Consider the following 25,150-nt stretch of genomic DNA (forward strand, 5'->3'; position numbering starts at 1 on the left):
CGCAAATGAACAGCACGCACAGGAACAGTACAAACAAGAGATTTACATTTATTCACTGGAAAACAGTAAATCCTCAACGCAATGAAAATATTTAAAACGTCAAACCAAAGCCTTTACATCCTAACTATCACATGAGTTGCAGCGTGGTACAATTTGTGTGTACGTGTGTGTGTGTACGGGTTGAGCGTTGTACTGAATGTGACACCTCCACGGAGAATAGGTAACAGATGCTGGAATGGAGGACCTGTTTTGAAAATGGATAAATATGCTTAAAAACAAAATTATTATCATAGCAAATATATTTTACAAAATCACTTATATAAAAAAAAAGAAAAACGTACAATTGAAAGGTTTTCAAATCTCAAGTTTTTTAGGTCATATATATATATATATATATATATATATGACTGAATCTGAGTCAGATGTTGAACGATTACCAGACCTTGGCACACGGTTCAACATAAATCCCATTTCCCTCTCTTCACGCTCAACTTCCTGCCTTTCTCCTCGTTTAACAGCCAATTCCCTCTTTCACGTCTCTTGCTCCCCCCTGTCTACACAACCTGTCATGAAACTTTGCAAAATTTGCCAATATTGGTTCACAGTTATGATTAATGACCCTACATCAGATCCAGGACCTGGGGCTTCCCACGGCATTTTCCTTTAGCACGTTCCAAATCTAGTCCCGGATTTAAAAGTGTCCAGATTATGTCATAATCCCTGGCAAAGGTGTAATCTGTGTCCCTGTGTTAAGTCACCCGTGTGACAAAGGTTGCTGCTGCCCATCCTAGCGCGGACCGTACAGGTTGGCCAGTTTCTGGAAGCGTGGTCCCCAGTCATTCAGGTAGTCGTAGTCCTGTTCTTCATCCGAGCTGCATGAAGCAATGGAGCTGAGGCTGCCCGCCACCGAGCCCTCTCCCTCATAGTCGTAGATCAGGGCTGTGTCGTATGGAGGCACATTGGGGTCGTTGTCTGCAGCCTCCAGGCCCTGGGGAGAAAAGAAATAGAAAGGGGTATGCAGGGGGTTCGTTGCTGACGGGTTAGAGGTCACGGACACTAGATCGCTGCTGCAGACTACACCAAGAGCACCCTCACGTCATTGATGAAGTCCTCTATGTCAGTGGGGTCTGCTGGGGGCCTGCGGGGGTAGGTGGGCGAGGGTAGGTTGTGCGGCGCGTCCTTCCTGAGGGGCTGTTTGCCCCGGGGCCCACCTAGACAGAAGGACCCAGGGGTTGGAGGGGCGTCACCGGGGTTCCACAGCAGGTCAATGCTAAAGGCATTCTGGAAAAGGGAAGCATGAGAGACAGGGTTTTGTTTTGTTTTTTTACCCCTCCCCCCCCCTTTTTTTTTATCCCCAATTGTATCCGGCCAATTACCCCACTCTTCCGAGCTGCCCCGGTCGCTGCTCCACCCCCTCTGATGATCCGGGGAGGGCTGCGGACTACCACGTCTTCGCCGATACATGTGGAGTCGCCAGCCGCTTCTTTTCACCTGACAGTGAGGAGTTTCACCAGTGGGGGCGTAGCGCGTGGGAGGATCACGCTATTCCCCCCCAGTTCCCCCTCCCCCCTGAACAGGCGCCCCGACCGACCAGAGGAGGCGCTAGTGCAGTGACCTGTAGGGATGCCCGACTGGATATCAGTTAATATCAGTCTGCAAGGTGGTGTGGTGTAGTGTGTGTAGGCCGGCGTCAGTCTCACCTCGTCCTCCTCCCCTCCTCCCTGCTCGTCATAGTTGAAGACGTTGTCCCGTATGTCGTCATCAGATTCCCCCACAAGCAGACCCGTTCCTTTCTTTATATGGTGCCGTCTGCTGCAGTTGGTCACCGCCACAGCGAGAAGAAGCATCACTGCCGCACCGAGACCGAATGGGGGAAACCATGAAAACAGGACCGTGTAAAGGTGTTGGGGGTCACTTTGTTGATCAGTGATCATTTTTTCTGCATACAACCTTTGTGATTTGTGTTTAACCGCTCCATGATTTATTCAGCTCTAGTCCTGACAGTCAATTCCTGTAATGTGTGTTGAGCTAACTGACCGTGAAGGGTTTCCACACCGGTGTCAGGTGAGATTTTCACCACGGGACTTACGCAGTAGCAGGGCGATGCTGGCCATGATGATGATCAGGGCGAGGAAGTTGATCCCCACACTAGAGCCAAAGATGGCCCCCATCTCTGACCGACAGTCTCCGAAGGAGTCGCAGCGGCACACGGTGACGTTGACCTGAGCGTAGGCGCTTAGGGTGGGTCTGCCAGAGTCTGACACCAACACGGACACGGCGTATTCGCCCGTCTCCAGCTCCACCAGGGACTGAAGCATCGCGTGGGTGGCTGCGGACAGTGTTTGAGAGAAGAAGTCATTCCCGAACCTTCAAATGCCGGCTGTCCAACACTAACTCCGTCTTGACGCCGTCTCCTTACCGTTGACTTGTATAATGGTCCAGTTGACCGACAGATCATCTGGCAAATCGAACGTGAAGGGCTGTGCGTGTGGAGACAGGTCTTCATCCACGGCCGTGAGCACCAGGCCGGAATTCCTCTGGGTGGCATGGCTGCACATGGTGCCGCTCAGGGGGGTCAGCTGAGGGGGGAAGTCGTTGGTCTCCCTCAGCGTGATGAGCAGAGTGGCGACAGTTGATGAGCCGTCAGCATCTGTGTGGGTAAAAATCCATCCATCCACCCAGTCATCCATCCACCCAGTCATCCATCTGTTATTTACACCAGCTTAATCCAGGTCAGGGTCATGGGTAGGTATAAAAGGTTAATGGTTCCCAAACTTGTTCAGTCACGCCCTCAGTATGGCTAGATGAAAATATTGTGGGCCCTGTCCTATACCTTGCTGCCCACCTAGCTAGGTAGAATGAATCTTAATACATTTGCAGAAAAATAGGCATTGATATGTTCAAAAATAACAATGCGACTATAGTTCACAGTTTTACTGTATTGAACATGCAAAACAAGGGCAGTTGATATGGCAAATGATTCTCTGCCACAGTGGAATAGTGAATTGGAAAATATTGATAACATTTATGTGTGCCTGTTTAGATTCACATTTTATGTGAGGTATGTGTTAGAAGAGCATGTACTCTTTAACACCGTTGTTTCTGCATGATCGTCTTTAGTTTTAGTTGACTGGTTAGTGCAGTCGCCTGTGGTGCGGGCGACCCCGGGGTCGCTTCCCGGCTGTCCCCTGATTCGCTACATTGGTGTCAGAAGTGGGATGGTGAGACCGTGAGGCCATCGGAAGCATGTGTGCCCAGAGGCGTGAGGGACCTGACACGCTCTTCCCGAAGAACAGGAGTAGTGTAACGACCACGGATGTGTAGACTCGCTAGCCCTCGGCTAACGGGTCAGAACCTTTAGTTGACCGGTTAGCTCAGTCGCGACCTGGGTTCAGTTCCCGGCTGCCCCCTGAATTCGCTTCATTCGCCCCCCCCAGGCGCCTGCCCCTTTAGTTTGGGAACCACTGATGTAGACATGTAAGCACGCGATATAAAAGTGCAATACCCAATTAAAACGTTTATCTTTCAAGAACACCGATCACCATAACTTACCTGGCACGCTGTTCACTGACAGAAATATCTATTTTAATGGTTCCTTAGCGTCGTATAAATTTTGCAAAATATTTTTATATTTTATAAAAAAAAATTTTTTTGCCAAAACGAGAAAAAAAAATGCCCCTGGGGCATGGGATAAGTCCTCATTTCCAGAAGAAATCTATTTTAAAGACTTTTCTCAGAGGAAGAGGTGTTGTCTTGATGCCAGTGATGTAGCGGACCTTATTTTAATACACGGTCACTTCATTCTAGGAGAGTTTTAGAAATCAAATTTAACTAGAAACAAGATCTTTTTTTTTTAGTGGATTTTTTCTCTCCAATTGTACCCGGCCAATTACCCCACTCTTCCGGGCCGTGCCGGTCGCTGCTCCACCTCCTCTGCCGATCCGGGGAGGGCTGCAGACTACCACATGCCTCCTCCCATACATGTGGAGTCACCAGCAGCTTCTTTTCCCCTGACAGTGAGGAGTTTCACCAGGGGGACGCAGCGTGTGGGAGGATCACGCTATTCCCCCCAGTTCCCCCCTCCCCCCCGAACAGGCGCCCCGACCGACCAGAGGAGGCGCCAGTGCAGCGGCCAGGACACACATCCGGCTTCCCACCTGCAGACATGGCCAATTGTGTCTGTAGGGACGTCCAACCAAGCCGGAGGCCACGGGGATTCGAACTGTGATCCCCGTGTCGGTAGGCAATGGAATAGACCGCTACGCCACCCGGACGGCCTTTCTTTTTTTTTTTACCATAGAAAAGATTTTGAGACTCCACAGAAGATTAAGCTCCATATAATAGCGACATAATAAACTGACCTATGGCTTTGATGGCAGCAGTGTAGATATTTTTTTTAACGTGGGGGGATCGCATGTTGAAGGTCCTCCTGGCGGTGATTTCCCCCGTTTCTCTGTTTATTTCCAGCCACCTCTCAGGATCTGTACTGATCTCATATCTGCGGCACAGAGAGAGAGCGACAGACCAGAGATGCTTTAATGCACAAAATAAATTTTTTTTTTTTTTTTTTTTGGTATATTTCACTTTTGAGTAAAACGAGCAATCTCTCACCATACCTCAGCTCAGAGTAATCGGGGTCGTACGCCAGGTTAGTTTTCAGCACCGTGCCGGGGACCACCGACTCTGGGACCACTATCTGTATGGGGTCCTCCCTGAAGCGCGGAGCCTCGTTTTCATTCATTACGGTCACGACCACCGTGGCGCTGCTGGCTGGATAACTGTGAGCTTTGACGCTCAGGGCATTGAGATTCTCCACCGTCAGAACCAGGTTATACTCGGGCTGGGCCTCATAATCCAGAGGCTGCAAGGCAAGCGGGGCAGAACACAGAGGCAGACGAGTCGATGTTTAGTAAAGGAAGGCTGTCCAGCACGACCGACCTGTTTTAGCTGCAACAGCGTGAATATTTGAAACCATGTGCAGCTCTGACACAAGTTTTTTTTCCCCTGGATCAGCCATGGTTCAAAGGTCAACCACTAGATGGCGCAATGAAATTGAGTATAAGGAACTGAATTAGGGTTAAACTTGACTGTAACCTGATTTCTGTCCTAATCACAGTTCTGTGCACTTCATCACAGAGTGGCAGTTCAGTGATTTGGTTGCAAAAAAAAAAAAAAAAATCACAAAAAATATTTAATATATAAACAGTGTTTACTTCCTTATCTATAAAACTACTTAATCTATATTTAAATATAAACAGTGTTTACTTCCTTATCCATAAAAATATTTAATATATATTTAAATATAAACAGTGTTTACTTCCTTATCCATAAAAATATTTAATATATATTTAAATATAAACAGTGTTTACTTCCTTATCTATAAAACTATTTAATCTATATTTAAATATAAACATTGTTTACTTCCTTATCCATAAAAATATTTAATATATATTTAAATATAAAGTGTTTACTTATCTATAAAAATATTTAATATATATTTAAATATAAAAAGGGTTTACTTCCTTATCTATAAAAAATATATTTAAATATAAACAGTGTTTACTTCCTTATCCATAAAAATTTAATATATATTTAAATATAAACAGTGTTTAATTCCTTATCTATAAAAAATATTTAATATATAAAGTGTTTACTTATCTATAAAAATATTTGATAAAAAAAATATAGTGTTTAGTTCCTTATCTATAAAAATATTTAATATATATTTGAATATAAACATCGTTTACTTCCTTATCTATAAAAATATTTAATATATATTTAAATATAAACAGTGTTTACTTCCTTATCTATAGGGAGGCTTGTGAATATGAGTCATACGAGGGCTGGAGACTTGGCATGAGCCCGGGCATCCAATACAACCTGATGAAGCCAATGTCGTTCTTATCATTCTGACAGCCAGCCAGCATGGATGCAATGCATTCCCAACATTCGAACCACTCCCAGGCGCCTCCAGCGGGACGGGGGACGGTCTACGGTTTACCTTCACCACCGTCACAACGCCCTGGTTGGTGACGGGGTCCGTGCTGACGGCGAAGTTGCCGTTGGGGTCGCCCTTGGTAACTGCGTATTTGGCCTCCCAGTTTCCTGTCCCGGGGTCGTCTCTGTCTGTCACGTTCACCCGTCCGATCTCGTAGTCCCTCCTGTTTTCCACCGCCGACATGCTGTACTGTATTCACAGCACACACGGGACAGGTCAAAGCATCGAACCATCTTCAAACAAACATCACCCATCACATTATGTTGTGTTTGGGTCTTTTTCCCTTTTTCTCCCAACTGCACTTGGCCAATTACCCTGTTTTTCCGAGCAATTCTGGTCACTGCTCCACCCCCTCTGCTGATCTGGGAGAGGGCTGCAGACTACCACACGCCTCCTCCCATACATGTGGAGTCGCCAGCTGCTTCTTTTCACCTGACAGTGAGGAGTTTCACCAGGGGGGTGCAGCAAGTGGGAGGATCACGCTATTCCCCCCCAGTTCCCCCTCCCCCGAACAGGTGCCCTGACCGACCAGAGGAGGCGCTAGTGCAGCAACCAGGACACATACCAACATCCGGCTTCCCACCCGCAGACACAGCCAATTGTGGCTGTAGGGGACGCCCGACCAAGCCGGAGGTAACACGGGGATTCGAACCGGCGATCCCCATGTTGGTAGGCAACGGAATAGACCGCTACGCTACCCAGATGCCCTACTATCAGACTATGTTTAAGCGCCTTGATTGTATTTGAAAACACTGACTGATCACCGGTCAGTTCGTCAGAGGCAGAATATCGCCGTGCAAGAGTCGAGCGAAAGGCTCACGGCCGACCTAAGACTCACCATGCGGGGGTCAAACTGTGGGGCGTGGTTGTTGATATCAGTTACGTGGATGATGGCCACACCCTCGGTTGTCAGACCCATGCCCGACATGTCGGCGACCCGAAGTCTCAGTTTGAAACTTTTCACCACCTGTGGCAGAACACAGCCGGGTCATCCTGAGGCGAAGCCCAGTATCGTCGCATCATCTTCCGGTCACTGAATAAGCGTGACCCTTCGAAATGAAGCTCCTTCACAACGTATGCTGAGGAAGAAGTGTCAGGGAACGACTTGGTGCCGACAGCTTGTGTAATCTTAGCAACGCGGCCTACCTCTCTGTCGAGGCCTACGTCCCTCGTGTAGATGGCCCCCGTTTGGTTGTTGATACCGAACATAGTCTTGGTCACCGCGGAGGCAGGTATGCTCTCCTGGCCGACGATGGAGTAGCTCAGAGCAGCGTTGTCTGTCATCGGATCATCGGCGTCAGTAGCTGATATGGACATCACGGATGTGCCTGTCAACAACAGTTTAGAGGGCCGCTCAACTGCAAAGGTCGGTCTGTGTACGTGTCTGATTGGTGTGTATAATGAGGGGCGATATTATGCATGAGCCACAAATCATGGCGTCAGTGCTTTAATGCACTTATGGAACTGAACCTTCCACACTGCAAGATGGATGATGTGTGCTGCAAAGGAGTGTGGACACTAAAATGGAGTGTTAGCAATATTCAAGATTCAATAATTTGTCATATCAACTTTACAGTTGATTGGGACTTTGTTTCGGTGTGCTCAGACCACACAACACATACAAGGAGTGTCCACAAAAACATTCCCGAGCCGTCCCGGTCTCTGCTCCACCTCCTCTGCCGATCCAGGGAGGGCTGCAGACCACCACATGCCTCCTCCGATACATGTGGAGTCGCCAGCCGCTTCTTTTCACCTGACAGTGAGGAGTTTCGCCAGGGGGTCGTAGCACATGGGAGGATCACGCTACTCCCCCTCCCCGACCGACCAGAGGAGGCGCTAGTGCAGCGACCAGGACACATAACCCACATCCGGCTTTCCCACCCGCAGACGTGGCCAATTGTGTCTGTAGGGACGCCCGACCAAGCCGGAGGTAACACGGGGAATTGAACTGGCGATCCCTGTGTTGGTGGGCAACGCAATGGACAGCCATGCTACCTGGACCCCCTCACAAAGACATACTCTTACAATTATGTTACAATAACTCAGTTGATGCAACCATATGGTCCATGCCCTGCAGGTGACAAATTAAAGGGCGTGTGCTTAAGGAGGCCATACTTGTACAACCAGTGAAGCACTTAGGGTGCAGACTGCTGCAGGGTGGTGCTGTGCTGCGGTGGAAGCGAGACGTTCTGGTCTTGATGCTGCGGAGCGTTTTACCCGCAGGGAGATGACTGGATAGGGGGTTGGCTAGTTGTGAGTGTAGTAGTAATGTGATGTTGTTGCACTGTATTATGAACGGGGCCTGGTGTATTTTGGAGGATGTTGTATGGGTTGAAACACAGGCTTTTATTCTGAAAGACACAGGTTAGCGTTTTTTTTTTGTTTTCGGGGTTCCTGTGTCTTTCAGCGTAAAAGGCTGTGTTTCCACCCGTACAACATCCTCCGAAATATACCGTGCCCCGTTCAGAATACAGCGCAACAACAACACACTACCGCATTCGGAGTCCTTTAACATTTTAAACCCTGGATGTGGATGTGGTGTGATTCAGAAACGGCGGGGAGTTCACAGCCAATTATTTTTGAATCTGTGCGCACGACTCCGTCCTGACAGTTTTTTTCTCGCGGGCTGCAGATTTGCCATGCCAAGTTCGGTTATTGAGCAAGTGAGCACACTTTCTGTGACAGCTCTGTGGAAGTGTGACGTTGCAACCCTCGACACTCCACATTTCCCCAAGCTGCCTCAGAAAGAGTAGACTTTGGTGAGCCTCCTTCTGGACGGCGGGGGAGTTTTCTTCCGTGGTGATGTCTGTGGGCCTACCTGGAACCGAGAACTCGGTGACCGTGCCAGTAAACTGGTTCTGGGTGAAGACGGGTTTGTTGTCATTCTGGTCCAACACCACTATCTCGATGGTGGTAGGGTTCTCCAATCTCTCCCCGCTGGGGGACAAGGCAAAGGCTTTCAACTATACACACACACACACACATGCACACGTACACAAAAACAAGGGCACACAGACATACAACAATACATAGTTTTCTGTTAATAGGCAGACTGGTGGTTGTCTCGCTGCACACAACTCTTCACATAATCTCTGGCAGGTTTTTGACGGCGGCTGTGACTACTTGAGCATGTGGTCTCACAAACGACCCCCCTGCAGGCAGAAATGTGCAGGATGTTTGCTTCAGTGTCGTCAGCTACGCCGTGACTCATCTGTCTCTAAACACTCCCGAGGTTGCTCCCAAGTTGCCCATAAAGAAACCATCCAAACTGACCTCTGGCTTTCTGTACCTCGGGCCCGGGACGCTGACGTATGTTTTACGACAACAACAAAACACGGAAGCCGCGGATCTGCGGAAGTTGCGCAAGGTTTTTCCGCCGTGCGCCGTGTTTTCTTGCAAGAGTTGTGTTGATTTATGCAACTGTCCCGCTTGAACCCGTTTCAGCGGTAGATCCTCTTATGTGCCGCGCGGTGGCCGGCTTACCGTGAAGCTGTTGTATCGCTCCCTGTCCAGCGGCTTCTTGCTCCGGATCACCCCGCTTTTGTCATCGATTTCAAACAGGTTCTTGGGTTCCTGGTCCACCCCGGGTCCCTCCAACTTGTAGATGACCTCGCCTGTAAATATTTTGTCCGATTTGATCTAAATGGAGGCAGAGAGTGGGGATGAGGGTCAGTTATGTGAACCTCGGGGGGAGGTTTAAGACGGGGGGGGGGGGGCAGCAGTGTGTGACCACCATGCTGTAATACCACATGTGCATGTTGACACCCTGGGACCGTAACAACAAATGGCTATGAGCTGAGAGAGGCCTGTGACCTATGACAGGAATGGATAGCCAGGATTATAAATAGCGAACCGGGGGTACTGCAGGAGTTTGGTATGCACCATCTTTGTTGATATCTTATTTGTCAAATGTTCACCTCAGCACCGCACGAGTGAGTCAGAAGTTACCTGCCAGCCACCAAATGTGAGATGTGGCTGAAAGGGCCTGTGGGAAACTTTAACTGTGGAAACTGTCAGATGGAGAAAATAAACCCATGCACGGATATCGGCACTAAAAAAACCAACATTTATGGATTGCAACACAATTCACGGTATATAGATGAGAATGTGATTGTGGGTGTTTTTACACTGATGTGACAGAAAGGAAGGGCAGAGTTGCTGTACGCTGATATGCCACACAACCTGGCAACCCCCCCCCCCAGCCGACGACAGAACAGCACACAGTGACAGCAGACTGAACATTATTGGGATTGAATGAGTCGGACCATCTGTAAAACGGGGTGACAGGGAAAAATCTCAACCGAAGACAGAGTTTTCCTCTTAAGGCCGGTCCATATCCAGGGCTAAACGAAGAAATCCCTTCCTCTCCTTTTCCTTAAGGGTTTTAGTGTCTTTACACTGGCTTCCTGCAGCATTGAGGATGGATTTTGAAATTCTTTTACTTGTGTTTAAAGCTGTACATGGCTTAGCACCCTCATACCTGTCTGACTGCTTATCTGATGACGCTCCGAGCCGCTCTCTTAGCTCTTCTGGTGCTGGCCTGCTCCCTAGAATGATCTAGAAAAGTGTGGCGAAGCAGCGTTTGGTTTTTATGCACCGATGGCTTGGACTAGACCCCCCCAACAAATAAGAGAAGCAACATCCATAGATAGTTTTAAGAATCAGCTCAAGACCCATTTTTATGCTCTTGCTTTTCATTAATTCCACTTTATATTTCTTCTTATTCTTATTTTTTATCTTGTACTGTGGTCTTCCTTCTTGTTTTATGTTTTTTGGCTAGGTCTGTGTTTCATTATTTTTAACTTATTTTATCTGTGTTGTTGTTGAGTTTTATATTTTCCCCTGTTTTTAATGTAAAGCACTTTGAGATACATTTTATGTATGAAAGGTGCTATACAAATAAAGTTTATTATTATTATTATTATTTAATAATCGTGACAAGATTATGTCTGGTATTCCTATTCAGTATCTCCGCTGGGTGTAGGTCGCTATTCACTAATATGTGAGTGCTTAAAAAGTCTTTTTTTTCTTTTTTTGTGGAACCGGATGTGTGGTTTCTGACTTTACCTTCCTGTATTTAAATAATTTTGATGTTCCTTGTGTGAAGACTTTTTTTAATAGATGAGACTCCTACACGATGTTACAATGTTACAGTTTCATTTAGCCGACCCTTTTATCCGAAGCCACGTACATCTGAGAGTTAATACAACACAAACAAGGATCTAGTCAGGAGACAACAACCATAAGTGTAAAAAAAAACTAGGTTCAAGTCCGGGAGGACATAGATGTCACCAGGCAGTGCACAAAGGCAACGCTTAGGGTGCATAGAAGTGTTTTGTTTTTATCAACACCATCAGGTGTGGATGTTTTTTTGTTGTTGGTTTTTTTTTTATCCCCCCTTTTTCTCCCCAATTGTATCCGGCCAATCACCCCACTCTTCTGAGCCGTCCTGGTCGCTGCTCCACCCCCTCTGCCGATCCGGGGAGGGCTGCAGACCACCACATGCCTCCTCTGATACATGTGGAGTCGCCAGCTGCTTTTCACCTGACAGTGAGGAGTTTCACCAGGGGGACGTAGCGGGTGGGAGGATCACACTATTCCCCCCAGTCTCCCCCTCCCCCCCGAACAGGCGCCCTCACTGACCAGAGGAGGCGCTAGTGCAGCAACCAGGACACATACCCACATCTGGGTTCCCACCCACACACACGGCCAATTGTGTCTGTAGGGACGCCCAACCAAGCCAGAGTAAAATAGGGATTCAAACTGGCGATCCCCGTGTTGGTAGGCAATGAAATAGACAGCCACACCACCCGGACGCCCCAGGTGTGGAGGTGTTTGAGAAAGAGCTGGGCCTTTAGCTTCTTCTTAAAGATGGACAGGAACTCAGCAGATCGAATGGGGTTTGGTAACTCATTCCATCACTGGGGAACTACAGAAGAGAAGAGTCTGGCTAGTGACTCAGGGCCCCAGTGTGGCGGAAATACCAGACACCTTTCACTGGCAGAGTGTAGTGAGCAGAACTGAGTGTAGACCTGAATGAGGGAGTTCAGGTAGGCAGGACCCGTTTTAGGTGCTGTTTCGTAAGCGAGCATTAAGGTTTTGAATTTGATGCAGGCAGCAACTGGGAGACAGTGGAGGGATATGAACAGCGGAGTGACATTTGCCGTTTTGGGTTGGTTGAAGACCAGATCTGCTGCTGTGCTCTGGATCATTTGCAGAGGTTTGAAAGTGCATGCAGGGAGATATGCCAGTAAGGAGTTGCAGTAGTCAATGCGTGATATTACAAGAGCCTGTACCAGGAGTTGTGCTGCATGCTCAGACGGCTAGGGTCTATTTTCCTGATGTTGTACAGGGCAAATCAGCACAGCCAAGCGATCGAGGCCACATGAACCTTAAAGGTTAGCTGGTCATCATCATGACACCCAGGTTTTGGGCAGACTTTGTGGGCATGAGTTGGGTTGATCCGAGCTGGATATTGATCTGTTGTTGTATGGATGGACTGGCTGCACAAGGAGCTCGATCGTACATAGATTAAGCTGAAGGTGGCGTTCTTTCATCCATGCAGAGATACCAGCAAGGCGTGACGATATCCATGCTGAGGCTGAGGTCATCTGGCGGGGAAGATAGGAAGAGCTGGGTATCATCAGCGTAGCAACGGTATGAGAAACCATGGGAGCGGATGACTGCACCAAGTGAGGTGGTGTATATTGAGAAGAGAAGGGGACCAAACACTGACCCTTGAGGCACCCCTGTGGATAAGCCATGTGGTTTGGACACTTTCCCCTCCAAGATACTCTAAAAGATCTCCCTGAGAGGTTGGACATGAACCACTGGAGGGCAGATCCTGAGATACCAAGCTCAGTGAGTGTGGAGAGGAGGATTTGGTGGTTAACCATGTCAAAGGAAGCTGACAGATCTAGCAGCAGTAAAACTGAGGACTGACCAGCAGGTCTAGCCAAACACAGTGATTCCATTACTGACAGGAGTTCACTCAGTAGAGTGACCCCGCTTAAAGCCAGACTGATTCAGATCGTACACATTGTTCTCAGAAGGAATTCAAAGACCTGGTTAAAGACAGGAAGGGTAGGAGTGAAACTGGTCTGTAGTTTTCAACCTGGGCTGGGTTGGGTGTAGGTTTTTTAAGCAGCGGGGTGACCCAAGCTTGCTTAAATGTGGTGGGGAACACACCCATTGTAAGTGAGGAGTTGATGATGTGTGTGACTGCGGGGTTAAGTTCGGAGGAAATGGCCAGTAGGAGGTTGGATGGTATTGGGTCCAGGGGACAGGTAGTGGGACTTGAGTCCAGCAGAAGCTTGGAGACTTCCTCCTCAGTCAGAGGGAGAATGAGGTGAGTGAGGCACTGTTAGCTGGCAGCAGCAGACGGTGTTGGTCGGGCTCAGAGAACTGGCTACTGATGGCAGAAACCTTATCAGTAAAGTATGAGGCGACCATGTCTGGAGTGAACAGAGTGGAGGTCAGAGGAGGAGGCGGAGGAGGTGGATTGAGGAGTGAGTTAAAAGCATAAAACATTTTTCGAGCATCAGTGGCGCCACAGATCTTGTTCTGATAGTAAGTGGTCTTAGCTGTTTTTAAGCTGGAGGAGAATGAGCCAACACAAGAGGAACACTAATGAAGGCTGATAGCGATATGCGCAAGTGCCTTTTATTGTTGCGGCCCATCTAATAAAGGCTTTTTTAATTTCAGTCCACACAATCGCCTGGTCTATGTTGGTCCTGCACCGCTCCAGTAGTAGAAACCCTTGTTCCCACTCACCTCCGTATGCTGCTGTGGCCCTCTGTTTCTCCTTACAGGATAAGATTTATGCACCTGTGTGTAATCTTTGTCAGTCTTAACCTAACATTTGGGTTTTACGCGCATCTTTTTAAGCACTTGTGTCCGCTTTGCTTCCGCTTATCTGTGATCAAGAATTCCAAGCAACCCCCATTTGATAAAGGGGATTTCTGTCCCATAAACAGCCTGTCAAGAACAGGATGTACTGTCATGATGCTATAATCTTATTTTTGCATCTTTCAGTTACATGTATGCAGCCAAAGAGGGGGTTGGTGGTTGTTTGACCCCCCCCACCACCACCTAAAGTTCAAGTATATTTAATAAAACTAAGCGGCAGTTACCTTGGGAACAAAATGAGTTCATCATCATGTGACATTTTTAAGTCTACCTCCTTAAAAATGCCTTCGATGCTTTTGATTAAATTCAAATTTTATATTTGTATGTGTGTCTTACTAATGTTTCCGTTTGTTTGTTTGTTTGTTTTTTCGCTGTCTTTTTATGATTGTAAAGTGCATTTAGTTGCCTCTGGTATGAAATGTGCAACATAAATAAAGCTTGACTTGAAATATCCATTATTTGGAGATCTTCCAACCAAATTACAAGTTTCAGTGTGTTATAAAGTGTAATGTATTCGTAGCCATTGTAGGTCAGAGGCTGGCCTGCAAAGCTATCCTGTGCTCGGAAATAAGAAGGTCCACCGCTTTTATTACGCTGACTCCAGCCCTGAGCTAGAACTTCATTATGTTCTACCCCGACCACTCCTGCAGGACATCTGAACTTCCTGCTTGTACCGTCCGACTCTAAACTTGAAGAGCAACCACAAAACTGATGCACTTTGTGCAGAGAGCTTGAATGGTAAAGACGCCATATTACCTGCACCAGATCTTCAGGTATCTGCTTGCTATTCTCCAGCACCCTGATTGGAGGAATGATCCAGTCCCTTTTCACCCTGACCACACCCCCACGCCGCCCTCTCCATGGGAAGAGCACCTGTGGTCTGAGCTCGTCCTTGTTATGGAGGGTTTCTGTTGAGCCCAACACCTGAAGGAAACAGCAAAGTATGAACCAAAAGAAACCACAGAACTATATAAATATTATATATAGATATATATATATATCCATCCATCCATCCATCCATCATCCATCCATCCATTATCCAAACCACTTATCCTGCTCTCAGGGTCACGGGGATGCTGGGGCTTATCCCAGCAGTCATTGGGCGGCAGGCGGGGGATATATATATATATCATATGAAAAGCCACTTTATTCGACATTGTATCCTTACAACAAATTGTATTCTTGCAACGAATGTGTTCTCTGCATCTAACCCATCCTATTGTATAGCAGCAGTGGGCAGCTGCAGCACCCGGGGACCAACTCCAGTTCTTCTTTCCATTGCCTTGCTCAGGGGCACAGGCAGGAGTATTAACCCTAACGTGCATGTCTTTTTGATGGTGGGCGGAAACCGGAGCAGCCGGAGGAAACCCACACAGACACAGGGAGAACATGAAAAGTCCACACAGGGAGGCTGGGATGGCCTGGGGTTCTTGCTGTGAGGCAACAGTGCTACCCCCCCCTCCCCACACACACACACACTGGTCAGTGTGAGAGACTACATTTAGCTAGGACATGGAGCAATGACTTGAGCGGTTGATCATCATTTGCAGGAACGAACCCCAGCATAAGAAGGGAGGGATGGAGTAATTCTCCCCAACAGCTACACATGGCTGCAAGTAGACCACAAGAGCTGCGTTCCCTTCATAAACACAGAAAAGTTATGTTCCAAACTTAACAGCTGTTTAAAAAAACCCTGCTGACATTCTCCCCCTGCGTTATGGCTGTATGGGCCTCTGGGGCCGGCTCTATATTAGCTCCGGCCCCAACCCTTTGTCTTGAATGAGGAATCCGCGGGATCGGCCAGGGCACAGGGGGGTGCAGAGGCCTGGGTTTAAGATTTCACTCGCTGATACCAAGTCACAGGGGTCCTCTTCGGCCCCCTTTCATCTCAGCCGCAAATAAATTTGTGGACGAGGGAACCCAAACACTTGATGTTGATTTCCACAAAGCCCTGGACACACATTCATTCCCGGCACTGCACCCCCCCCCTCCCCTCCCCCCCCCCCGATAAGGTTCACATAAACACACACACATGAGACACACTTGCACGACAGCTGCCGACTATGGATTTAGATGCTGTGCTTTCCCACCCTCATGCCCGCTCACACTCACAAATTCCCCTTTATACTCAGTTCTGCACCTGACTGGGGGCTGAGGGTCACCTTACGGACCCGCTCCGGTGTCAGAATTCCTCACACACACACACACACACATACTCTCACACATACTCTCACACGTAAACAGACATGCATGTGTGCACAACCACCACCCACACACACACACCCACACATTCCCCCCTGCTGCCTCTTAATTCAGCATTTCCTCTTGACCAGTTTCCCCAACTCCCAGTCATATGAACAGTTTACGCCTCAGACCGGATATAAAAGCACATTTTATCTTCTTGCCCCATTGTGAAACAACACATCTGTTACTCTGGAACCACAAAATAGTTTCAAGATTATTTATCAAACGCACAACAATAAAGGCGGTGGCAGACATTGCTGCCAACGAAATGGCTTAGCCATCAGGCTAACCTCAAAATGGCTATAAAAAAAAATTTTTTTTAAATTTAAAGTTCAACTAAATCTAAAAATGTAACAGTAGTATGATGAAAATGTTTTACCGCCCAAGAAATATTCCAGACCGGCTTTAATTTACGATATTATGAGCCATAAATACACAAGGCCGGGTCGTTAATCACCGGATTACATCCTTATTTTGTCAATGGCGTGGCGGGCCCTACCCCGTCTCTCGGGCGGCCGATTTGACACGCCGCTAGCTTGGCACGCCGCTGGACAGTAAGAGCGGGCACGCCAACCACGGCCGGCATGCGAAAGGCCGAGTTAGGGGCCGGCTAATCTTAGACTGCTCCATATTCTTGACCCCTGCCTATTTAACCGGTGGAGCCATCACCGTCAGTATCGCTCGCCGCGATGTTTACTCTCGCATTCCAGGAGCAGATGCCGTCCAGTAAAATCCCTCCGATAGCCGGCGATTCCCACGGATACCGCTCCTTTGTATTCCAATTTGATAACTTCCCCGTTGCGTGGCACGCATTCCCCGGGTCGTTTTTAACTTCCAGCTCAGCGGTGCCTTTGTCGCGGTTGTATTTCTATACACAGCTGGCACTACCCAAGCTGCGGACGCTACGGCCCCTCGGCTTATCTCGATTGCTGATCCAGTGATAAGGCACATCAGCTCCACCGAGGCCCTTCTGATGAAAACCACAAATTCTCCGTCGTCTCAAGACGCCCCAGGAGCTTAAATATTCAACGAAGCCCTGAAAAGCTCGCAACGGGCCGGTACGAAGCCCTACGCCTGATTTTACACACTTTCCTTCTGGCCCTCCTCTTGTCACTGTGGTCTGAACTCTGGTTGACATTAGCCGAGGGCCGGTGGGCCCAGCAGGTCTTCGCTGCCGTCGTAATGTCTTCACCAGGCCGGAAGGCCGCAACACCGAGGTGTCGCATTACCAATTACACCGACGGGCCGCCCCGTCTCACGAGGCGGGGTGATGACACCACGAACAGATCAACTGTTTTAGAGACTTTTCCCAGATACTTTTACGGCCTGCCCTTTCACCCCAGGCCCCGAGTCATGGTGTGGTTGGCTTGTCCAGGGGCATTGTGGATGCCCGCGGTCCTCCTCCGAGTGCGCTGCTGCTGGGGAGCGTTAATTGAGGCGATAAAAGTTGGACTTTTCCTGCCGATGCTAATTTGTGTGCCGATTGTCAAATGAGCGCTGTGAGAAGGACGAGGAATTCACAGACATTCATCTGGTCTGTCCCAGATGTCAAAATGAGTGACAACGACAGAGGTTTACCACATTCCCCTTCCACACTGGCCAAAAAACCCCGCTAACACCCGCGGTTGGTGGCCAATGATTGACCAAAGGTGGATGTTAACGAGTTTTTTGGCCAGAGTCCGCCAGTGAATGAGCACTCAGTTTGACTTTGGCTATTGATTTTGGCTCTGCCTTGATTCTAGGAGGCAAAAAACGAGTCCTCAATTTAAAAACGATGGGATCAGGGTGTCTGGCTAGCATAGCGGTCTATCTCGTTGCCTACCAACACGGGGATCGCCGGTTCAAATCCCTGTGTTACCCCCCGGCTTGGTCGGGCGTCCCTACAGACACAACTGGCAGATCTGCGGGTGGGAAGCCGGGTGTGGGTATGTGTCCTGGTCGCTGCACTAGCGCCTCCTCTGGTCGGTGGGAATAGCGTGATCCTCCCACGTGCTCCGTCCCCTTGGCGAAACTCCTCGCTGTCAAGAAGAGAAGCGGCTGGTGACTCCACGTGTATCGGAGGAGACGCTGAGGACCAAAGCTCGGACAGCCTCCTGGATGAGACTCGTACATACACATGTTTTGTGTTAGAGTAGCAACAGTTGTACCGACAGAGAGCGTTCCCTCACAGCTGCCTCTACAGTCAACCCGTCAGTCCTCGGTCGAAGATGGATGCGTGGGTGCCTCCATGCCGAATGGTTACAGCGTGCATGGCCGCAACCGCTGCCGGTTCGATTCCAGCTGGCGACCTTTGTTGCATGTCATACCCCTCTATCTCTCTCTCCCCATTTCCTGTCTGCCTCTTCCCTGTGGCTGTCTAATAAAGGGAAAGCACAATACAAAAAAGAATGGATGCATTCATTCAATAAATCCTCCTGTCAGAATTTTCTTTTCTTTTTTTTCTTTCGGATTTCCTCCCCCGCTTTTTTTCCCCTCCCCGATCGTATCCGGCCAATTACCCCCACTCTTCCGAGCCGTGACGGTCGCTGCTCCACCCCCTCTGCCGAGCCAGGGAGGGCCGCAGACCACCACATGCCTCCTCCGATACACCTGGAGTCACCAGCCGCTTCTTTCACCTGACGGTGAGGAGTTTCACCGGGGGGACGTAGCGCGTGGGAGGATCACACTATTTCCCCCAGTCCCCCCAAACAGGCGCCCCGACCAACCAGAGGAGGCGCTAGTGCGGCGACCAGGACACATACCCACATCCGGCTTCCCACCCGAAGACACGGGCAATTGTGTCTGTAGGGGCGCCCGACCAAGCAGGAGGTAACACGGGGAGTCGAACCGGCGATCCCTGTTGGTAGGATACGGAATAGACCACCACGCCACCCGGACGCCTTCACTGTTGCTGTCTAATGAAAAAACATAATTCAAAAGAGAATGGATGCATTCATTCACTACATGTCCCTGTGATAAATTCTGAGTTGGGGGGAAATCAGTTCAGCTCCCCAGTCTGAGGTTCTTTGTGTTCAGTGGAAGGAGGGCGCTACCATCAGCTGTGACGGCGGGGTAGAATTATACTCCTGTGTGACTGAAACAAGATGGCGCCGAAGCATGGCGACACCTGGCGAGCTGCTCTACGAATATACGTATTCTACTTGGTGTATCACACACACCACCATCATCATCATCATCGTCATCATCATCATCGTCACCACCATTGTGATTCACATCTTGTGCATATTGGGCACGCTCTACAAGCATCCACAATTATAATCTGATTATAATGTGATGCTGTCATGCGCGGGGAGTTTGGGGAATTTTCTAGAGCATTCCGATGTACAGCCAGTGATGTTTTTGTCCATCTTCCCAACCATGCTTATAAACTCAACACACACACACACACACACAACTCCAACTGCCCCGTCTGAGTTGTGCCACTGAAAGAGATAACTCGGATAAATTAGGTTTTAGTGAAATTGTGAAGCTGGTTTACACATTGGACATGCATGAACCAGTAATGGCAACGCTAATCTGATGGAAGCTCGCGGAGCCTTGTGAATTTTCCAGAGCATACCGATGACCGCCCATTGCTGCTGTCCGTCTTCCCTGCCATGCCTATTAACGTCCCGACCTTTAAGACGGGGGATACAGTCCGGTAACACATATAACATAAAACATATACAACTAAACCGACAATATGATAATACCCACCCGTGTAATTAAGTGGGACCAATATTTTTGCTGCAAGGTGATGTTTGCATAATTCATCGCTCTGTGTACCGAGACGTAGCAGTAGCCATTTAGAATAAGGATACTTTCTGATGGTTTACATTTTTTTTCCGAATAGATATGAAATATGAATTAAATTATTTCCATATTGACAATTAATAGATGTGAAGCGCCTCGTGAACCTGGCTTCTAACTCACTCATTCACAAACTGACAGCAGTATCATCTGCATAAATGTGTGTGTGTGTGTGGGGGGGGGGGTTGCAACCCCTCCAAAAATATCCGTGAGCGCCATTTAAAATCTATGCTGCTATAAAACGTTCAAGATTATTGTCTTTAAATTAACATTACAATCCTCATCCGCAAGGAAATTTAGCAAAACACTTTTTTTTTCTGCACCCCCACCAGTTTTCTCGCGGTCTCTCCTTCATTATTCTATCATCCGGTTGGTGTTGCCCAGATGTGCCCCATCACCTTTAGCCTGCGCAAGCAAATCAGTCTTTCTGGCCCGAGTCTTGAAGTGTCTCTGATGTGTCAGCTTGGTTTTCTGGGTTGTCGTTTACCCGAAAACACGGTGCAAGGCGAGCGGACTTCAGCCCTGTTGAACCGCTGCAAAAAATCATCTATTTTACTACGTTAATAATATGCAATGCTAGCTAGTCAACGGAAACTATGCAGCCAGTAGTAGAACTACTTCCAATTACACACTAAAAAAAAAAAGAGACAATGACCCTGTATCGTTCTGCTCCCAACAAAGCCGCACAACAGCTGTGGCTTCACATCGATGACACAGTGCGTCCTTGTTCGTCTAAATGTCATAACTAAGGTTGTGTATTTGCTGACGGTTCTCTGTGTGAGTTCAGTGCTAGCCGGTAGAGAAGTGTGCGTTTCCGCTCTTTGCGTGTGTGTTGTGTCCTTGCCGAGCAGACGTTGTGTCTGTATAAGAGGAAGGGGTCAGTCGGCCAGCTCCGGGGGAGGCCCGGCAGCATGCCTGACGAGCACCCCGGCTGCAGGGTCAGAGGTCACACAGGTGTCCCCCTCACTCACGGCACCTCTGGTGTCTTCGGTCAGCCGGTAGGTACGCGGGCCCGGACGCTCAGCCAACCAGCGTCTGCCCCGACACCCCTTCCCCCTGCTCCGTCAGGACTACCCGGCCTGGCCCGGGCGCTATTTTTGGGCCCTACAAGTGTGTTTCCCTCAGCAGCAGATGTCTTGAGGTTTAAGAATGCCGAGAGAGGTTATTACCGTCAGCTAAAGCTAAAATTAAGACAGACAAAAGGGAGGAAACAGTCATGGACCGAACAAATAAAACGACACGCAGAAACAGGGCTGGATATAAATATATAAAAACATCAACATTGCAATATTTTTGTTTCTTGCAATATGTAATACGACATTAAAGGATGAAAAGGAGTTGCGTAATTTCAGCAAATAGACGCCGCCGGTAACTTTCAAATCACCGTTTGCAGAGAATTTCTCTCTCTAGTAATGGCGAGGGTGATTTTAGCGGGGAAATAAGAGATTTCCAAGGCGTTGTTAAATCAGATAGAAATTATTTTATTTCTCAGAGGCACTAGAATATCCCTCTTCAATAGTGGCACCAAACTCTTATTTTCTATCAAGCAGTGAGACTTGACGCCCAACATGACCGATGGGCCCGATTTGCGTCACATTTGGATCTTTTGCGGCGTGGCTATTGCACGCATGTGTGTTTACTGGAACGTCAGTTCTGAAACGATATGTTTTTCAGCACTATTCAGAAACGAGCGAACTACTGACAAAGAGAAATGTATCTAAGGAGACAAAAATGATCAAGGGCCGTGCTTGCTCTGGGTCCTCCACGGTTGGTCAAATCCAACAACAGAAGAGTTGACAAAAGTACTTTAGACATGAACATGGCACCAATTTACCCCCAACATAATGACACACACACCCTGAATATACTGTGGTCAGTATCCAGCAGCGTCTCTCCACTGGCTGAGGTCCCATGTTGGATTAACACAGAAGCTGCTTTTATTCATGTTCTGCTCAACTACGAGTGAAATAATACGGATTACAATGACTGCCGATCCATCTACATACACGAGTAAAGACCAAACAGGTTCGGTTACAGGACATCCTTTTTTGTGCCCCTTTGTTACGGAGGCAAAAACGTAATATTTCTATCATGGCCACTGAGCTGGAGAGGAGTGCCGTAATAAAAACTGACCGGTCTTATTTGCCTTGAATTGTAGAAATATAAAAATGTAATGGCCTAAAATCAGCTTCGCCGGTCATCTGAGATGAATCAATGTGCTGCGTCCATCGAGATGCGAATCTCCTTCTTTCTACGTCTCCGTCTCCGAGACCCACGTCAGTGTCCAATAACCTGGGCGGGTTATCGACACACAGCGGGGACCTGTAATCCAGACACCGGTGGAGACGGTACCAAGTGATTGTTTCCGATGAGTGAGAACTCGGCACCAGCTGGCTCCGGCTACGGACTCTCAATTTGTTGGCGATTTCATGGTCCGGGAGCTGCCCACTCCTCTTTCCGCGAAGGGGGATTACCGAGCGGGACAAATGGCATCATGTATGCATCTGGGAACAGCTGTGGCCCCCGCTCACTCCTCACCACAGCCCACGCTCAGCAGGCTCGAAAATAGGCCAGTTCACAACGAGACTATTGAATACTATTGAATTGAATACTCCAACTAATTGTTGGAGATTGAAACAGCAAAAAAAAGAAAAGAAAAAGAAAACAAACCCAACAAACACTGATGAAGGTGCTTGGAGTTGACTCATCCTGTTTCTAGTCATTTAAACTAGTCAACTGATGCCATTACTGACAGATTCTTTCCATGTTATATGAGGACTTGATGAAAGTAAGACTTGACAGAGTCACTTTTGGCTAATTTGTTCTTGTTTTGTCACACCATACCACCCTGACTTTGACATTTGAATGTGGAATTCAAACCTATATTGGTTTCACCACAAAGATCTGAAGTGGCTCCCTGGTATCTGATTCAGTGTGAAGACCTGGATCCTGCACCAGATGATCCTGGACCTCAAATAGCCAATATCCTTGGTCCAGGTTTTGATGAAGATGGGGTTCGATGGTACGTAAGCAAGTCAAGTCAAGTTTATTTGTATAGCCCAATTTCACAAGGTAGTCCTTTACAATCCTTTACAAGTCCTCTACAAGGGCTTTACAATCAGTATAGTATACAACAGTATACAACATACGATGCCCTCTATCCATGGACCCTAAACCCGAATGAGGGAAAACTCCACGAGAAAAACCTTATCAGGAAAAAAAAATATGGGAGAAACCTCAGGAAGAATAACAGAGGAGGGATCCCTCTTCCAGGACAGACAGACAAGAGCCTCCTGTATACCACCCATTTCCCCCAGCACTGTCCGTGGGTCCGTGCTTTAATCCTCAGATCATGAGTCAGTTTTTCCATGCAATATAATTTTTTGCATTCGCAATTTTTTTGCAAGCAATACGGGCTATAAGTCATCGTAGACTTTTCCCCTCACTGACTCTGGATCCAACACATGGCCCAGGCCCCACTGGGACTAACCTGCCTCCCAACGGCTGTGTAGGAGCTCTATCGCTCCCATCTTCTAAAGTCGACTCTTGCAGGTAAGTGATCCTCGAACCAACCAATTTGAACGAATCAGAAACCGGAAACTCGGCATACAAAAGGAAAACATTCAGCCACACAAACGCCTCGCTTTCGTGCACCCGGTCCTGACTGGGATTATACGAGCACTCATGGGACTTGACGCCTTCAGCGGCAGCCGAGATATGTACCGGAAATAACGGAGGAAATCTGCGAGCATGAATCAAAGCTTCTCTGTGGGCCAATTCTGCAACACCCACCATCATCACCACCCACCCCAACCACGAAACCTGGGATTCGTTACTGCCACAAACGGAGAGAGACTGATAGCGGTTGAACGTGCTGGTGGCAATACGTCCGTTTACATCGTCATCCATTCTAGAGCTCGTAATGGCGTCTGATGACAAGAGGCTCCTAATTGTGCCCTCGGTCCTCCAAACATATCTGCAGCCTCGTGCTCTTTAAAACACCACTCATCATATTCACCCCAACCGGGCTGAAATGTTTAGGTGAGCCACATCGCCCCCCCCCTGCCCCCCGACTCCTCAGCAAGTTCACGGCCTCTAAATGATGGAAATCAGTTCATGTTGTGTTTAACACATCATCTGGCTGTAAACATGAGTTGTATATTTGAAGAATAGAGCAGCCAAAGGTCACTCCCCAGCCAAGACCATGCTCTGAGGGGGACATGAGCAACTGTAAAACCGTTCTCAGTTACCTCAAAAGTTAACCCACGCCTACATATACCCCTTTTATTACCCATAAAACATATTATCGGACAGTTTTGTAGTTAAATTCACTTTGCAAAACTAAAAGATAGGAAAACAGTGCTGTATAAAATGTTGGTTTACATCATGTTAGCTTAGAAACGACACGTAGTTAAGTGACTGTATTTTGACTCCTTATTTTCCCCCTCTTCGGCGTTGGAGACCTTGTACAAAGTCTGAATTTAGCTGCATATGACAGTTCACAGTTCACTGTTTATAGCTGGTCCACCGCAAAACTGAATACTTGGGTAACGTGTGGCATAGCTCAAACGAGTCCAAGTCCATACAAGCGTACTAGAACTTGCTTAGGCGGGTTCACAAACTCAGTCACCATCATTTGTTCGGACGAGTTCACCAGTCATTATGAAAGGACAATGGTTTTATTCTTACCTGGCAAGACAGAGTAGCTAGAACACACAACACCGCCAACATCCGGGCTGCCATCCTCTGTACTGGCGCTCAGAGTCTCTGGCTCAACACGTATGGACCTTTCACGGCCAGCAGCCCGACGTTCCCTCACACAGCACTCCTTCACTTAAACTGTGGATTCCTGACGGCAATGTTGGGCAATGTGGCAAAAAAAAAAAAAACTCAAACCTGGACCTCTTTCTCTCCTCTCCAGTTCTTCCTTCTCCCCTCTCTCTCTCTCCCTCTCTCTCCCTCTCTGCCAAAGCTGGTGCATGTCTCAGAGACTTGGGGGTAGGGGTTAGAATTTCAGCACCAGCCCTCCCATGTACCCCAGCACATGTGCTGTCACTCACAGACCAATGGGAGGCAGAGAGAGAGGGGAGGTAGAGGGAAAGACAGACAGAGAGAGAGAGAGAGAGAGAGAGAGAGAGAGAGAGAGAGAGAGAGAGAGAGAGAGAGAGAGAGAGAGAGAGAGAGAGAGAGAGAGAGAGAATCAAGCGATGT

The 25,150-nt window shown here is 48.1% G+C and overlaps 1 protein-coding gene across 1 annotated transcript; it reads right to left on the reverse strand.

Moving 5' to 3' along the window:
- Positions 1–23: 23 nt before the first annotated feature.
- On the reverse strand, positions 24–24,860 carry cdh15 (cadherin 15, type 1, M-cadherin (myotubule)). Its single transcript, XM_056279040.1, has 14 exons — positions 24,629–24,860; positions 14,663–14,830; positions 9,482–9,637; positions 8,817–8,961; positions 7,145–7,326; positions 6,837–6,965; positions 6,002–6,187; positions 4,617–4,861; positions 4,362–4,498; positions 2,420–2,650; positions 2,090–2,329; positions 1,701–1,849; positions 1,096–1,281; positions 24–988 (listed from the first exon to the last, which is right to left on the reverse strand). The coding sequence occupies exons 1-14, from the start codon at positions 24,680–24,682 to the stop codon at positions 788–790; spliced, it is 2,409 nt and encodes an 802-aa protein (XP_056135015.1). The 5' UTR covers positions 24,683–24,860; the 3' UTR covers positions 24–787.
- Positions 24,861–25,150: the final 290 nt, after the last annotated feature.

The sequence above is a fragment of the Lampris incognitus genome, chromosome 4 (assembly GCF_029633865.1).
Source record: "Lampris incognitus isolate fLamInc1 chromosome 4, fLamInc1.hap2, whole genome shotgun sequence".
NCBI lineage: Eukaryota > Metazoa > Chordata > Actinopteri > Lampriformes > Lampridae > Lampris > Lampris incognitus.